Source organism: Pristiophorus japonicus, unplaced genomic scaffold (genome assembly GCF_044704955.1).
Source record: "Pristiophorus japonicus isolate sPriJap1 unplaced genomic scaffold, sPriJap1.hap1 HAP1_SCAFFOLD_423, whole genome shotgun sequence".
Lineage (NCBI taxonomy): Eukaryota > Metazoa > Chordata > Chondrichthyes > Pristiophoridae > Pristiophorus > Pristiophorus japonicus.
Genome location: NW_027254124.1, coordinates 557,209 through 575,031, shown reverse-complemented (window position 1 = coordinate 575,031; position 17,823 = coordinate 557,209). Strand labels below are relative to the sequence as shown.

At 47.6% G+C, this 17,823-nt stretch overlaps 1 protein-coding gene across 1 annotated transcript in view; it reads right to left on the bottom strand.

The window, feature by feature from the left end:
* Positions 1-519: 519 nt before the first annotated feature.
* LOC139251214 (SWI/SNF-related matrix-associated actin-dependent regulator of chromatin subfamily B member 1-like) overlaps positions 520-17,823 on the bottom strand; it is a gene marked incomplete at its 3' end in the record, with an annotated part of 55,862 nt that continues 38,558 nt past the window's right edge. The window contains exon 6 of the mRNA XM_070873177.1: positions 520-686. Within this exon, the coding sequence (XP_070729278.1) occupies positions 520-686 (167 nt within the window). The remainder of the gene's footprint in view (positions 687-17,823) is intronic.

Genomic DNA, 17,823 nt, shown 5'->3' with positions numbered 1-17,823 from the left:
GCAGTTCCGAGAAGGTTCACTAGGTTGATTCCGGGGATGAGGTGGTTGACTTATGAGGAAAGGTTGAGGAGGTGGGCCTCTACTCATTGGAGCTCAGAAGAATGAGAGGTGATCTTATCGAAACATATAAGATTACGAGGGGGCTGGACAAGGTGGATGCAGAGAGGATGTTTCCACTGATGGGGGAGACGAGAACTAGGGGGCATGATCTTAGAATAAGGGGCCGCCCATTTAAAACTGAGATGAGGAGGAATTTCTTCTCTCCAGAGGGTTGTAAATCTGTGGAATTCTCTGCCTCAGAGAGCTGTGGAAGCTGAGACATTGAATATATTTAAGACAGAAATAGAGAGTTTCTTAAACGATAAGGGATAAGGGGTTATGGGGAGCGGGCGGGGAAGTGGAGCTGAGTCCATGATCGGATCAGCCAGGATCGTATTGAATGGCGGAGCAGGCTCGAGGGGCGGTATGGCCGACTCCTGCTCCTATTTCTGATGTTGTTAGGTGTTGGGAGGCACTTGCCTTGATGATCACTCTCTGGTCAGTCTGGTCCTCAAGGATGCTGTCCATTGGGTAGGACTCCACCTGCTGCCGGATGGCCGAGGCTACGGCTGGCACAAAGTTCAACGGGTTTAAATCCAGGTCATCGCACAGGATCTCCGCGAACATCTCGGGCGATATCAGTTTCTCTGCGGCAGACAAAGACACGGGTCAAAGGGCGAACATAAAGCAAGGGCGACCGGCCATGAAAAAAAAAAGAAAGACTTGCATTTCTATCGCGCCTTTCACAACCACCGGACGTCACAAAAAACTTTACAGCCAATGAAGTACTTTTGGAGTGTAGTCGCCGTTGTAATGTGGGAAAGGCAGCAGCCAACTTGCGCACAGCAAGCTCCCACACACAGCAACGTGATAATGACCCAGGTAATCTGTTTTTTGTTCTGTTGATTCAGGGATAAATATTGGGGCAGGCCACCGGGAATAACTCCCTGCTCTTCTTCGAAACATGCCATGGGCTCTTTTACGTCCATCTCAGAGAAAGCAGACAGGGTCTCGGATAAACGTCACCTCCGAAAGACGGCACCTCCGACAGTGCAGCACTCCCTCAGTACTGCCCCTCCGACAGTGCAGCTGCTCCTCAGTACTGCCCCTCCGACAGGGCAGTGTTCTCAACGCTCCCTCAGTACTGCCCCTCCAACAGTGCGGCGCTCCCTCAGTACTGCCCCTCCGACAGTGCAGCACTCCCTCAGTACTGCCCCTCCGACAGTGCAGCACTCCCTCAGTACTGCCCCTCCGACAGTGCAGCACTCCCTCAGTACTGCCCCTCCGACAGTGCAGCACTCCCTCAGTACTGCCCTCCGACAGTGCGGCGCTCCCTCAGTACTGCCCCTCCGACAGTGCGGCGCTCCCTCAGTACTGCCCCTCCGACAGTGCGGCGCTCCCTCAGTACTGCCCCTCCGACAGTGCGGCGCTCCCTCAGTACTGCCCCTCCGACAGTGCGGCGCTCCCTCAGTATTGCCCCTCCGACAGTGCGGCGCTCCCTCAGTAGTGCCCCTCCGACAATGCAGCGCTCCCTCAGTACTGCCCCTCCGACAGTGCAGCGCTCCCTCAGTACTGCCCCTCCGACAGTGCAGCGCTCCCTCAGTACTGCCCCTCCGACAGTGCAGCACTCCCTCAGTACTGCATTGGGAATGTCAGCCTAGATTTATGTGCTCAAGTCCCTGGAGTGGGACTTGAACCCACAACCTTCTGACTCAGAGGCGAGTGTGCTGCCCACTGAGCCACAGCTGACACTAGCTACTAGACGCGAGAATCTTCAACTACGCTCAACCTTGAGCCCCATGTCTTCCCTTGGTGTGGGATGGAGCTCCACATAAGAACATAAGAAATAGGAGCAGGAGTCGGCCATATGGCCCCTCAAGCCTGCTCCACCATTTAATACGATCATGGCTAATCCAATTGTGGACTCAGATCCACTTCCCCGCCCGTTCTCCATAACCCCTGTAAGGGATAGAAACATAGAAAATAGGTGCAGGAGTAGGCCATTCGGCCCTTCGAGCCTGCACTGCCATTCAATAAGATCATGGCTGATCATTCTTTCAGTACCCCTTTCCTGCTTTCTCTCCATACCCCTTGATCTCTTTAGCCGAAAGGTCATATATAACTCCCTCTTGAATATATCCAATGAACCGGCATTAACAACTCTCCGCGGCAGGGAATTCCACAGGTTAACAACTCTCTGAGTGAAGAAGTTTCTCCTCATCTCAGTCCTAAATGGCCTACCCGTATCCTAAGACTATGTCCCCTGGTTCTGGACTTCCCCAACATCGGGAACATTCTTCCCGCATCTAACCTGTCCAGTCCCGTCAGAATCTTATACGTTTCTATGAGATCCCCTCTCATCCTTCTAAACTCCAGTGAATAAAGGCCCAGTTGATCCAGTCTCTCCTCCGATGTCAGTCCAGCCATCCCTGGAATCAGTCTGGTGAACCTTCGCTGCACTCCCTCAATTGCAAGAACGTCCTTCCTCAGATTGGGAGACCAAAACTGAACACAATATTCCAGGTGAGGCCTCACCAAGGCCCTGTACAACTGCAGTAAGACTTCCCTGCTCCTGTACTCAAATCCCCTGGCTATGAAGGTCAACATACCACTTGCCTTCTTCACCGCTTGCTGCACCTGCATGCCAACTTTCAATGACTGATGTACCATGACACCCAGGTCTCGTTGCACCTCCCTTTTCCTAATCTGTCGCCATTCAGATAATATTCTGCCTTCGTGTTTTTGCCCCCAAAATGGATAACCTCACATTTATCCACATTATACTGCATCTGCCATGTATTTGCCCACTCACCTAACCTAGCCAAGTCACCCTGCAGCCTCTTAGCGTCCTCCTCACAGCTCACACTGCCACCCAGTTTAGTGTCATCTGCAAACTTGGAGATATTACACTCAATTCCTTCATCTAAATCGTTAATGTATATTGTAAAGAGCTGGGGTCCCAGCACTGAGCCCTGCGGCACTCCACTAGTCACTGCCTGCTATTCTGAAAAGGACCCGTTTATCCCGACTCTCTGCTTCCTGTCTGACAACCAGTTCTCTATCCATGTCAGTACGTTACCCACAATACCTTGTGCTTTAATTTTGCACACCAATCTCTTGTGCGGGACTTGTCAAAAGCCTTTTGAAAGTCCAAATACACCACAGCCACTGGTTCTCCCTTGTCCACTCTGCTAGTTACATCCTCAAAAAATTCCAGAAGATTCATCAAGCATGATTTCCCTTTCATAAATCTATGCTGACTTGGACCGATCCTGTCACTGCTTTCCAAATGTGCTGCTATTTCATCTTTAATAATTGATTCCAACATTTTCCCCACCACTGATGTCAGGCTAACCGGTCTATAATTACCCATTTTCTCTCTCCCTCCTTTTTTAAAAAGTGGTGTTACATTAGCTACCCTCCAGTCCATAGGAACTGATCCAGAGTCGATAGACTGTTGGAAAATGATTACCAATGTGTCCATTATTTCTCGGGTCACTTCCTTAAGTACTCTGGGATGCAGACTATCAGGCCCCGGGGATTTATCGGCCTTCAATCCGATCAATTTCCCTAACATAATTTCCCGCCTAATAGGGATATCCTTCAGTTCCTCCTTCTCACTAGACCCACTATCCCCTCGTACATTCGGAAGGTTATTTGTGTCTTCCTTTGTGAAGACAGAACCGAAATATTTGTTCAATCGGTCTGCCATTTCTTTGTCCCCCATTATAAATTCACCTGAATCCGAGTGCAAGGGTTTGTCTCCACTAATCTTTTTCTCTTCACATATTTATAGAAGCTTTTGCAGTCAGTTTTTATGTTCCCTGCAAGCTTCCTCTCGTACTCTATTTTCTCCCTCTTAATTAAACCCTTAGTCCTCCTCTGTTGAATTCTAAATTTCTCCCAGTCCTCAGGTTTGTTGCTTTTTCTAGCCAATTTATATGCCTCTTCCTTGGATTTAACACTATCCTTAATTTCCCTTGTTAGCCACGGTTGAGCCACCTTCCCCGTTTTATTTTTACTCCAGATATAGAATTATAGCAGGCAAAGAGCAGACAGAAAGCTGGTCACAACACAATGCTGAAGTTAGTGAATTAATCAGCATTAGAAGGGTCTGAGGAATAATTGCCTGTGTATGTAACACTAGCTTATTTAGGTATAGCACACTTATAATGCATTAAAACTGTATGGTTAACTGTAGTAACAAAACAGCCCAAGTCAGCAGTTACAATTTTGATTAGAAGTCTCTGAGGAAGAGATAAGAGAACCAGTATTTTGGGAACAATTACTTCAGGCAACATACAGAGTGTGGCAAAGTGCAAATCACGGAACAACACAATTAACACATGATGGGAGATGGACAATTGCATGTACCACTCAGAACCAGTCTGATAAGAGTCGTCAAATCAATGTAACTCCGCTGATAGCAATAGACCTATCCATGATTTTGTAGGAGGATAGCTCCTCTCCAAAACCTGTATAAATTATACTCGAAATCTCTTGTATTTGAAGGTTCAACAATTGAGCCCTCCCCTGCATTTGCTCGAAATAAAGCCGGTTGAACCTAAGGTTTCGTTTCTTTGATTCCGTGGTCGTTATACGGAGGGTGAAGGGCGAAGTGTCGAACTGTCGATCACCTATATCAGGTAGAGCGCCCCGAGGGAGAGAAGTCTTCCTTTTACCCCAACAATTGGCGCTGCGAGCAGGGTACAGACCCTCCAACCTGGATGATGTGACAGCTAGCAATGGCAGTGAGTATATTATTTGTACTACCAGCAGCTGTAGTATTGACGGGGAAGGAGGTAATCTGTATAAAGAACGAGAAGGGAGTAATCTGTAGAACAAAATTATAACGAACCACGGAAGGACGAAAACCAACGTTGAGGATAGGTATATTGCCTGAAAAGGAAGGAATACAACCTAAAAAAGGGGGGTGGGACCCCAGGATGTTTAGGAAAACTGACCAGTTTCAGAGGAAATGTATTAGCATGGATAGAGAATTGGCTGGCTAACAGAAAGCAGAGAGTCGGGATAAATGGGTCCTTTTCGGGTTGGAAATCGGTGGTTAGTGGTATGCCACAGGGATCGGTGCTGGGACCACAACTGTTTACAATATACATAGATGACCTGGACGAGGGGACAGAGTGTAGTGAAACAAAATTTGCAGATGACACAAAGATTAGTGGGAAAGCGGGTTGTGTAGAGGACACAGAGAGGCTGCAAAGAGATTTAGATAGGTTAAGCGAATGGGCTAAGGTTTGGCAGATGGAATACAATGTCGGAAAATGTGAGGTCATCCACCTTGGAAAAAAAAACAGTAAAAGGGAATATTATTTGAATGGGGAGAAATTACAACATGCTGCGGTGCAGAGGGACCTGGGGGTCCTTGTGCATGAATCCCAAAAAGTTAGTTTGCAGGTGCAGCAGATAATCAGGAAGGCGAATGGAATGTTGGCCTTCATTGCGAGAGGGATGGAGTACAAAAGCAGGGAGGTCCTGCTGCAACTGTACAGGGTATTGGTGAGGCCGCACCTGGAGCACTGCGTGCAGTTCTGGTCACCTTACTTAAGGAAGGATATACTGGCTTTGGAGGGGGTACAGAGACGATTCACTAGGCTGATTCCGGAGATGAGGGGGTTACCTTATGATGATAGATTGAGTAGTTCAGAAGCATGAGGGGTGATCTTATAGAAACATTTAAAATAATAAAAGGGATAGACAAGATAGAGGCAGAGAGGTTGTTTGCACTGGTCGGGGAGACTAGAACTAGGGGGCACAGCCTCAAAATACAGGGGAGCCAATTTAAAACTGAGTTGAGAAGGAATTTCTTCTCCCAGAGGTTTGTGAATCTGTGGAATTCTCTGCCCAGGGAAGCAGTTGAGGCTAGCTCATTGAATGTATTCAAATCACAGATAGATAGATTTTTAACCAATAAGGGAATTAAGGGTTATGGGGAGCGGGCGGGTAAGTGGAGCTGAGTCCACGGCCAGATCAGCCGTGATCTTGTTGAAAGGCGGAGCAGGCTCGAGGGGCTAGATGGCCTACTCCTGTTCCTAATTCTTATGTTCTTATGTTCTTATGTTATGTTCTTATGACCAGTGGGATAAAATGAAGACCAAGGGGGGGTCTCTGAGAATGGACCAAAGGGGTCCCGGGTATAAATGCTAGCAGGAAAAACGTACCCAGAGAAAAAGACGAAAAATAAAACCGACACTTCCAGTCGGAGTAACCAGATTAGGGAGGTAAGCAGTATTGTTAGTCCGGCCGGGTCCGGAGGAGTCCAACGGCTTGGAAACAGTACACGGAATCTGGTAGAGGGGTAAAAGTACCCAGACGAAAAATGGCATGCATTAAGTTGCTGAGAAAACATAGGATAAGCTGTATTTGGTGTGAATGTCTGTCTTTAAGTGAAAGTGTTCAAGTGGAAGCTTTCTTGACTGTTGAATTCACAAAGGAAAGCTTGTTTATCAAAAGATAAAAGATGCAACCTTGAAAGCTACAGCTGCTAAAGGAAACCATTGAATGTCTAATTGGAAAAAAAGTGTTTGCAATTGTCTGATGTAGTTTAAATTAACAAATTCATGGAGACATAAGCCCTCTGTGTAAAATGTTTGTAAGCTGCAAAAACTAATTTGAAGACAGGTGATTTAAATGGAAAAAGATGTAACTTACTGGATACTAGTTGATATTGGCTGTGAAAAAGATATTGGTTTAATTGGAGGGTAATTAACCAATGAAAGCCAAATTTTCATAATGGCGACAGTGAGATCTCGGGTTTGTTTCAAAGTGTGAATATTGGAAAATAGATAAAAGACACTCGATGTTGATAATGATTTTAAATTACGAGAACGTTTCTCTGCAGTAAAGGAGATTCATATTTCGGGTTTGAAAACCTTTTCAAAATGGACGGTGCTTATTGAGGAAAAGTCCCGAACAGTCTAAGCAAGCAGGAGTGAGTTTTGGAGATAACGAAGGGAAAAGATCTAAGCTATGTGAACTCAGCAAAGGAAGGAAAAAAAACTGGGAATGGAACTGGCACGGAAGTTTTAGCTATTGAGCCGAGGGAAATAAAACACAAGATTTGCTCAGTGAACAGGACCTTAAAAAACGAAATGCTGTAATGTACATAGCTTGCGTGAAAATGTAAAAAGTGTGTCAGTTCCCTTGATTGTTTTGCGTATGATTTACAGAGCTAAGGAAAATACGCTCTGGTCTTGAAGTCACAATTGCCAGTACTGTATTTTAAATTGGGTTTCAGTCAACAAAATAGCTATTAAAAATGGGTGGTCTCGTTTTTAATCAATTAAAAAAAAATCTTTGGCAAATATTTGAATTGGAAGTTTCGAAACAAATTGGAGTTTAATCTGAAATGCTGCTTTCCCCGATGAGAATGTTTTATTTAAAGCTATTAATGGCAGTTTTACTAATGTTTTCCGCTGTTTTAATGGATTTCTAATTTCTAAGCAAGTTTTGAAGGCACAAAGATTTGGGGGGAAAAAAATTCTGATATCGGGAAAGGTTTAAAAAAAAATTATGCGAAGTCACGTATTGACGTCAGGCCTTCTTACAAACCTGCAAAGGAGTTAACCCTTTCCATTGACAGCTGCTTTATACTGGACATTATTAATTTGGGTTTCTTAATAAAAGAAATGAAAAAGCAAGGATGACAGCCAGAAGACTCGCCAGACAGACAGAGGAAATGGTGGGATAGGCAGAATAAGAATAAAATGGAGAAAGCTGATGTGATAATACTCACCTGCTACAGCGGGCCGATAAAATAAATAGATACTCAAACAAAACAGTGGTAAAAACAGAGAGACAGACTATTATCTGAATGGTGACAGATTAGGAAAAGGGGGTTGCAACGAGACCTGGGTGTCATGGTACATCAGTCATTGAAGGTTGGCATGCAGGTATAGCAGGCAGTTAAGAAAGCAAATGGCATGTTGGCCTTCATAGCAAGGGGATTTGAGTACAGGGGCAGGGAGGTGTTGCTACAGTTGTACAGGGCCTTGGTGAGGCCACACCTGGAGTATTGTGTACAGTTTTGGTCTCCTAACTTGAGGAAGGACATTCTTGCTATTGAGGGAGTGCAGCGAAGGTTCACCAGACTGATTCCGGGATGGCGGGACTGACATATCAAGAAAGACTGGATCAACTGGGCTTGTATTCACTGGAGTTCAGAAGAATGAGAGGGGATCTCATAGAAACGTTTAAAATTCTGACGGGTTTAGACAGGTTAGATGCAGGAAGAATGTTCCCAATGTTGGGGAAGTCCAGAACCAGGGGTCACAGTCTCAGGATAAGGGGTAAGCCATTTAGGACCGAGATGAGGAGAAACTTCTTCACCCAGAGAGTGGTGAACCTGTGGAATTCTCGACCACAGAAAGTTGTTGAGGCCAATTCACTAAATATATTCAAAAAGGAGTTAGATGTAGTCCTTACTACTAGGGGGATCAAGGGGTATGGTGAGAAAGCAGGAATGGGGTACTGAAGTTGCATGTTCAGCCATGAACTTATTGAATGGCGGTGCAGGCTCAAAGGGCCGAATGGCCTGCTCCTGCACCTATTTTCTATGTTTCTATGTTTCTATGTAAAACAAATTCAAGAGTTAGAAGCTAAGATAAATAAGCTGGAAGAGATAAAAGAGGGGACCGGACGGAAAGTACAGTGCACAAGCATAGCAACACAAAAAAAAAATGCAAAAATTGGAATTCCTCAAGCACGGGATGTTTAAAGACGGGCTAGGAGAAGCCCATCAAAAGGTAATTAAGTGGGGATTTAAAGTGGGACATGATCACGATGAAACTTTGGAGTGGGCAGAATAGGCAGAGGAGTTAAAGTCAGAACAATGGGAGAAGATAGCTAAAATAACAGCAGTTACGTTAGCAGCAGAAGCGAAGGGGGAAGGAGATCTCATCTCTCGCGCAGCCCCTCTGATATGTTTTAACTGCAATCAAGAAGGTCACTGCAGTAAAGAATGCCCGCAGCAAAAGGAAGGAAACGGAAAATTTAGAGGGATATCAAAACTCCCGGCCACGAACACAAAGCTCACCGACCGTACCCATTGAGACCCGAAGCTGAGGCAGTGGTCTGTCAGATAGTGCAGGAATTAGAGGAGTAAGGGGGAGTGAAACATGTAATAGTCTCCACTAATTCACCTATGTGGCAGGTAAAGAAACCCGACAGGTATTACCGACTAACTATCGATTATATCGCCCTGAATAAGGTGACGCCCCAAGAACACTCATTGGTGGCAAGTCCGGCCACAATTTTTAATGGCCTGGATCCAGAACATAAGATATTCACCGTGCTGGATACAGCGAATGGATTTTGGGCCATACCCTTGGACAAAGAGTCCCAAGGAAAATTTGCCTTCACTGTAAAGGGAAAACCATACACATGGACCAGAGTGCCATATGATTCCATAATAGCCCGAGCATATTTCATTGAGTATTGTCAGGGATTTTGGAACCAGTAGGCGTAGGAGAAGGAAGCACCCTTTTGCAGTATGTGGATGATATCCTTATTGCCTCCAGTATAGAACAACATCACGTACCAGCTTTAACTACAGCGCTAGGAGCTCGACAGAGCGCAGGATTAAAAATAAATCCTAGGAAGGTGCAGGTGGGAAGGAGCGAAGCAACATATCTATTTTTGCTCCTAAAGCATTTCAATTTAGCTTTTTTTGATTCACAGACTAACCATGTGCATGGTCAGCCACACACCGGCCCAGTGGCGCACCACACGAACAACCCTCAGCGAACAAGTCAGCGAGCACAAGAAAATTGGGAAGGCAGTGAAGATATTCCTGCGTCACAGGCAGAATAGGCCCTTTCACACCTATACCCACCACAGTAAAGATCATTACATGAGGACTGGCATAGGCCAGTGGCATAGTAATGTTGGGACATGTACCCAGCATACCTTAGTAGAATTGCTTAACACAGGCTTAAAACTGGTATCCGACGCGCGAAGGGCTCGGTGGGAAGACACAGACATAGACATGGAAAATAGGTGCAGGAGTAGGCCATTCGGCCCTTCGAGCCTGCACAACCATTCAATATGATCATGGCTGATCATGCAACTTCAGTACCCCATTCCTGCTTTCTCTCCATACCCCTTGATCCCTTTCGCCTTAAGGGCCACATCTAACTCCCTTTTGAATATATCTAACGAACTGGCCACAACAACTTTCTGTGGTAGAGAATTCCACAGGTTCACAATTCTCTGAGTGAAGAAGCTTCTCCTCATCTCGGTCTGAAACGGCCTACCCCTTATCCTTAGACTGTGACCCCTGGTTTTGGACTTCCCCAACATCGGTAACATTCTTCCTGCATCTAACCTGTCTAAACCCGTCAGTATTTTATATGTTTCTATGAGGTCCCCTCTCGACTAAATTCCAGTGAACATAAGCCTAGTCGATCCAGTCTTTCTTCATACGTCAGTCCTGCCATCCCAGGAATCAGTCTGGTTGTGGTGTATGTAGCACACAAATCACTGACTCCACACGGTCTGGTGTTAATCTAACTGCTGTGACCTTCGTCCTTTATTGAACAGCCTCAGAGTGCCCCTCAGGTGTGGTGGTCAGCCTTTTATACTGCCTCTTGCAGGTACTTCCAGGTTTCCCACCACAGCGCCCTCTGTGGTGTACCGTTGTGCTTATATTTCATTTAAGGTACCAGGATGATACACACATCAATACACCCCCCCAGTCCCGAAGCTGTTGCCGGGGATCTCGACCTTGTTTGTCCAACGGAAGGCAGGTAGACATAGATAGTGCATTAGTATGGTACATGTTATCTGGTACGTTAAATAGTTATTGACTGGTAACGGATCCCTGATTTCCTTATTAGCTCTTATCATTAATTGTACTTCATCTCCATTATTTTACACAAACACAGTGATCATTCAGCATTAAAATATTAATTCTTATTATAAATCCGCCATCTCACATTAACATGGCTCATTTTAGACTCGCTCTTGCCTTACAGAAGTCACTTTGTGGGGACCACCACGTGGTAAGGCTCTTTTAAGACTCCCGGGTGCATTTCCTTTTTAAGGCGCCATCTTTGATGCAGCAGGATTCCGCGAGGCTTCTCCTTGGGCGCCGCCATCTTTGATGCTCTGCTGCTCTGGACGCGAGGCCCTCCGCCTCTGCAGGGCTGCTTGCCTGTGGGGGCTGAGGCTGCAGGATCTCTGGGGCTTGAGGTCCGAGCCTGGGGCTTGCCTGTGGGTGGATTGAGGCTGCAGCTCCAGCTCGGTCGGCGCTGCTCTCTGGGGACCCGGGGCGCGGCAGCCTGTAGAGTGGTGAAGTCTGCCCAGCTCCCACGGACCGTCCCCATCCACCTCCGGCCGAGGAGTGTCGGCCCATCGCCTGCAACGACCCACAGAGGTAACTCGTGCGTCTCGTGGGATACCTGCACCATCGCTCTGCCGAGAACAGGTATTAGTTCCCTGGTGTAGGTAAGCAGCTTCGCCGTGACCGGGACCAGCTTGGGTCGTGCAGCCGGGTTACCCCACAGTTTATCAAAAGTTCTCCGACTCATCAACGACAGACCCGAGCCCGTGTCCACTTCCATACTCACAGGGACTCCGTTGATTTTTACTTCCATTATCACTGGGGGCGAATCGTCGGTTTTCGTGTGCAGCCCAAACACCTCATCTTCTTCTACCTGCTCCTCGCTGAACAGTGGATCATCCCCCATCTCCTCAGCCACATGGTGAGTCTGATTTCTTTTACACCTACGCTGAAGGTGGCCTTTGACGTGGCAGGTATTGCACGTGTACTCCGCAAACCTGCACCGGTGAGCTCCATGGCTTCCTCCGCAGTGCCAGCATGGTGCTGCTTGATTGGCCCCCCTCGGCGGACTCTGAGCTCCAGGATCCCGAGGTCCGTGCTCTCTGCCCCGGGCAGAGCCACGTTCTGCAGTTTTGTCCGTGGTGGGCGCTATCCTGTGGACAGTGCCTGCCGGGTTCGAGACTGTGTGGATTATTTGCTTGGTGCTGCAAGTCGAGGTCTATATGCCCGGCTGATGGTGATGGCCATTGTCAGAGTGACTGTGGGTTCCGTGGCCAGCAGCTTGTGAAGGAGGCCCTCGTGGCCAATCCCCATAACGAAAACGTCTCGCAAAGCCTCGTCAAGGTGTGCGCCAAAATCACACGGCGCCGCGAGTCTCCTGAGGTCCGCAGCATATTTGGTGACATCCTGGCCCTCGGGTCTGCAGTGATGGTAAAATTTGTATCTGGCCGTGAGGATGCTCTCCTTCGGTTTCAACTGGTCACGAATGAGTTCAGTCAGTTCCTCGTATGACTTGTCCCTGGCGCTCCTGGGTGCCAGCAAATCCCTGACGAGACAGTAAACCTCATCTCCACAACTGGAGAGCAATATCACCTTACGCTTATCTCTCATTGCGTCCGTGTCCTCCGTCAGGTCGTTTGCTGTGAAGTAGTACTCAAGCCTTTCCATAAAGGCCTCCCAATCATTGCCCATGGTAAAATCCTTTAGCGAGCCCAGAGTAGCCGTGGTTGCATGGAGTTCGTCCGCTTCCTTGTCGCCAATGTGGTGTATGTAGCACACAAATCACTGACTCCACACGGTCTGGTGTAAATCTAACTGCTGTGACCTTCGTCCTTTATTGTTCAGCTCCAGAGTGCCCCTCAGGTGTGGTGGTCAGCCTTTTATACTGCCTCTTGCAGGTACTTTCAGGTTTCCCACCACAGCGCCCTCTGTGGTGTACCGTTGTGCTTATATTGCATTTAAGGTACCAGGACGATACACACATCAATACGTAACATTACACTGGTGAACCTTCGCTGCACTCCCTCAATAGCAAGAATGTCCTTCCTCAGATTAGGAGACCAAAACTGTAAACAATATTCAAGGTGTGGCCTCACCAAGGCCCTATACAACTGTAGTAACACCTCCTTGCTCCTATACTCAAATCCTCTTGCTATGAAGGCCAGAATGCCATTTGCCTTCTTCACCGCCTGCTGTACCTGCATGCCAACTTTCAATGACTGATGTACCATGACACCCAGATGGGAAGCACTGCTCTTACCCCTCCAACAGGACAGTAACAATAAAAGACAACTGTAACATAGAAACATAGAACATAGGTGCAGGAGTAGGCCATTCGGCCCTTCGAGCCTGCACCACCATTCAATAAGTTCATGGCTGAACATGCAACTTCAGTACCCCATTCCTGCTTTCTCGCCATACACCTTGATCCCCCTAGTAGTAAGGACTACATCTAACTCCTTTTGAATATATTTAGTGAATTGGCCTCAACTACTTTCTGTGGTAGAGAATTCCACAGGTTCACCACTCTCTGGGTGAAGAAGTTTCTCCTCATCTCGGTCCTAAAATGCCTTGCCCCTTATCCTTAGACTGTGACCCCTGGTTCTGGACTTCCCCAACATTGGGAACATTCTTCCTGCATCTAACCTGTTTAAACCCGTCAGAATTTTAAATGTTTCGATGAGATCCCCTCTCATTCTTCTGAACAACCCTGCAGGATGGATCATTACGCAGGGAGAGGGGCAACAGTGTAGCCCGACAGGAGAAGACGAGGGAAGTAGTCAGGCTTGAAGAGGCAGACATGGATCTATATGCAGATGGGTCTCGGCACTACATCAACTGGACACCAGGGACGTGATGGGCCGTGGTAGATAGGAGCGGACAGGTTAGAAGGGAAGGACGGTTAGAAGGGGGCTTATCAGCTCAAGTGGCTGAATTGGTGGCTCTCACTGAGGCTCTGAGGCTGACTAAGGGACAAAGAGTAAACATCTGTACAGACAGTCGGTATGCTTTTGGAGTAGTGCATATGACAGCCTGGAGTAGACGGGGATACCTGACTTCAGGAGGAGGGACAATGAAACACTCATCAGCATCAACAGGGAAACGCATGGGCAGACAAGGCAGCCCAGCGAGTGGCGGAGACAGGTACACTGGCCGGGGAAGCCCAGGTCAGAGCATCGGGACTGGGGAAGTAAACATGCTTAAGGTACAGGGAGAAGCCACTCCACGGGAAAAGGAGGGGTGGAAGCAGAGAGGGGCCCAACAAGGGACCGACGGGATAAGGAAGAAATAATGGTTATGTGGTGGCCCCGGAATGCATCCAGGGCGGCCTATTAAATTTATACCGCGGGTATGTCCATACCAGGTAGAACCAACATGATAAGCTCGATGTCCAGATGCTGGTGGTGGAAGGGAATAGGTAGAGATATAGAGGACCACTGTAGAAGGTGCGTGATATGGGCAAGATACAACCCAGGGGGGAAAGTAAAGGTCAGAATGGGATATAGATTTTACTGGACCGTTACCCAACAACAAGGGAAAGACATACTGCCGAGAAGTAAGAGACCAGTTTACGAAGTGGGTAGAGGCTTTCGCCACCAGAAATTGTTCAGCAGAAACCGTGGCCAGGATCCTAGCAGAAGAAATCATCATCATAGGCGGTCCCTGGAACGAGGATGACTTGCTTCCACAGGAGTTCACAGATGTTTCAATGAAGGACCCGATGTTCCAGGTCCTGATCTCCAGTTGAGGGGGTGGAAGATGCCTGTGGGTGGGTTTTTTTTAACGTGGGGTGACCGTTGCACACCAGCCACCACACGGGGCTTGACAGAGCTGGGTCTTGGTCCAGTGGCAAGGGTTAACCAGGATGACTGGAGACCAGCTCTGCTGCACGGACCTAGTGCGCCCACACATATCGCAGTGTGGGCTGGGCTCGTGCTGCCCCTCTGGGCCCTCGGCTCTTCTGGGCCCCGAACTCTCATTCGCCGCACCTCCGCCACACAATGTTCCAGGGTCCGATGCTCCAGCTCTATTTCTAGCCCCGACCCGCGGTGGTGTTCTCACACAGGTCGGGGCGGCCCACGAAATAATACCCCGACGAGGAATGCCACGGCAGCTGGACTCAGATCAAGGTACCCACTTCACAGGGAAGGTGATGAAACAGGCCTGCGCTTTACTAGGGGGTGAGGCAAGATTCCACATCCCATACCATCCTGAATCCTCCGGATTAGTGGAACGAATGAATAGGACCTTAAAAGCAGCCCTAGCTAAAGCAATCGCAGAAACTGGAAAAGGGTGGGTAGAGATGTTACCCCGAGTACTGATGAAGCTCAGGGCAACCCCTAGTCGGACGACAGGCCTGACATCATTTGAATTAATGAGAGTGCCGTGGTTACAGAAAGCGAGGACGAAGGACCTTATAAAGACAGGATGCGGAGGTTGGTGATGGAACTCTGTAAGCAGTTACAAGACTTAAAAGCACAGGCTAGAGATCAGCAAGTAATCAAGGACTTCGAGAACGACACGAAGGAGCAGAAGGTGCAAATACCCCAAAGGGACCAATCAGGTGATGGAGAGGATGGTGAGGGACATGTGCCCCTGCCTAGTTATGAGGGGTATCGGCAAGTGGAAACACTGGACCCAGTTAAAAAAGCATGGTCAATAATTAACCAGTGCCGACCGAGAAATATTGTTTTTTTGCAGGACTTTGATGCTCATAGGGACAACATGGGGTAACGCAACTTCATATCAAGGACAGCAGGCTGAGGGACGGCAAGGTCTGTATTACAGGGACTCGGATGATATTATTTGTGATAATCATAAGAACATAAGAATTAGGAACAGGAGTAGGCCATCTAGCCCCTCGAGCCTGCTCCACCATTCAACAAGATCATGGCTGATCTGGCCGTGGACTCAGCTCCACTTACCCTCCCGCTCCCCAGAACCCTTAATTCCCTTATTGGTTAAAAATCTATCTAAATGTGACTTGAATACATTCAATGAGCTAGCCTCAACTGCTTCCTTGGGCAGAGAATTCCACAGATTCACAACCCTCTGGGAGAAGAAATTCCTTCTCAACTCGGTTTTAAATTGGCTCCCCCGTATTTTGAGGCTGTGCCCCCTAGTTCTAGTCTCCCCGACCAGTGGAAACAACCTCTCTGCCTCGATCTTGTCTATCCCTTTCATTATTTCAAATCAAAAACACTGATGGTGACGGACGGAGCAACAGTAGACTTAAATAACGGGCATAAAACAACGTAACGAGGAAATGAAACAACATTGAGGATGGGCCAGTAATACGGGACCAATAATTAGTGGGAATAAGACTGCGGTGTGTTTTATAATCAGGAGGGACAAAGATGGTGGTGGAGGGATATCTCCCGAGATAGACCCCCCAAAATGGCCCCACTCACTACTTTAGCAACAGTGAGCACTATCAGGGCCCTGACCCCCACACTCCCAGCGCCACAAATGTGTCCAACTATGAACGCTGGGGCAAAAGGGGGTTTGATAAGGCAGGCCAAGGATAAGATACACTTCTGGGTACGTCAGCGAATAATTACTGTATTCCTAAATGACCATACCCAGCTTCTGTGGGTCAAACACGATAAGCCTGTGTAGATCCCTGACCCTGCGGGCACTTAAAGGCCCTGAATCAAAAACCATCAAGTTTAATGTGGAAAGAGGGTCAGGTAAAAAATGGGACTGGGTAAAAAGAGTGATATTAGAAATGGTAGGCGCGGGATACGCGACAGGGGTTGGGACGGTAAACCCTATAGAGGATCGAATTGACGCCCTGATACGAACCTTGCAGGGATTGTTGGAGACAAATGTAGGAGAAACTCGCGTGCGGTACCATGACAAACCAGGAATGTAACTGAAGAGAACAACAGTACGAAGAGTCTCAGCAATAGAGGATTGCTATAAAAATAACCAAGTTGCTTTATGTCGAGATCCACTACGAATGATCACAGATGACTGTGGATATGACCAAGTGGATGGGTGCACCTTGAGTATCACCCCCTCTAACACAGGACGACTAAATTATCGCTGTCCCACGAGGAAATGGAGACTGATGTGTGAGCACCGCGGCAACTGAAATGAAGAAAGGAACACCTCATGCACCATTATGGATATTGACTTCTGCTTTACTCCGTTTGAGGAGACAGATATAAACGGGTTTATTATAACCCCTGAGCTTAAGGAGGACAGATCAATGGAACGATGATGGACATTACCTGAGGAGGTTATGCGAAGGCCATCGGGCTGCAATGAAAACCGATGCTCGAACTGAAAGAGGGACAAAGGCGACAGAATTGGACACCATTCGACAACACAGAGGATACCCCGGGCGGGGCAGGAATTCGGCAGAATAGAGAAGACCCCAAGAGGAGGAAAGATAGAAGAAACAGAGGATACCCCAGGCGGGGCAAAATTCAAACACCGAGAAAATGTTGGCTAAAAAGGACTTATACACGAACAATTCACTAAATATATTCAAAAAGGAGTTAGATGTAGTCCTTACTACTAGGGGGATCAAGGGGTATGGCGAGAAAGCAGGAATGGGGTACTGAGGTTGCATGTTCAGCCATGAACTCATTGAATGGCGGTGCAGGCTCGAAGGGCCGAATGGCCTACACCTGCACCTATTTTCTATGTTTCTATGTTTCTATGCTGGACTCAATGTACTGGTTGTAGTGCAAGGGAACTCAGCTTGCTCGTATTATGCTGTAAAAAGGTGCAACCGACGTAAGAGACATGCTCTAGCCCGTACTATAGTTAAAGCATTGAATAAAGGTCCGGCAGAAAGGACTTATTTAGTATAACCTTGATGGGAAAGTCAACAGGTAGATCCTGCAGCTCGGGAAGTAGCGCTACCCAAGAGAAAGCACAACCCTGGAAGCTCACCCGTGAGGAATTAATTGGGAAATGGCCTATCTTGGGCATATAGCCAAGGTCCATAAGGGGGGAATTGTAAGGGATAT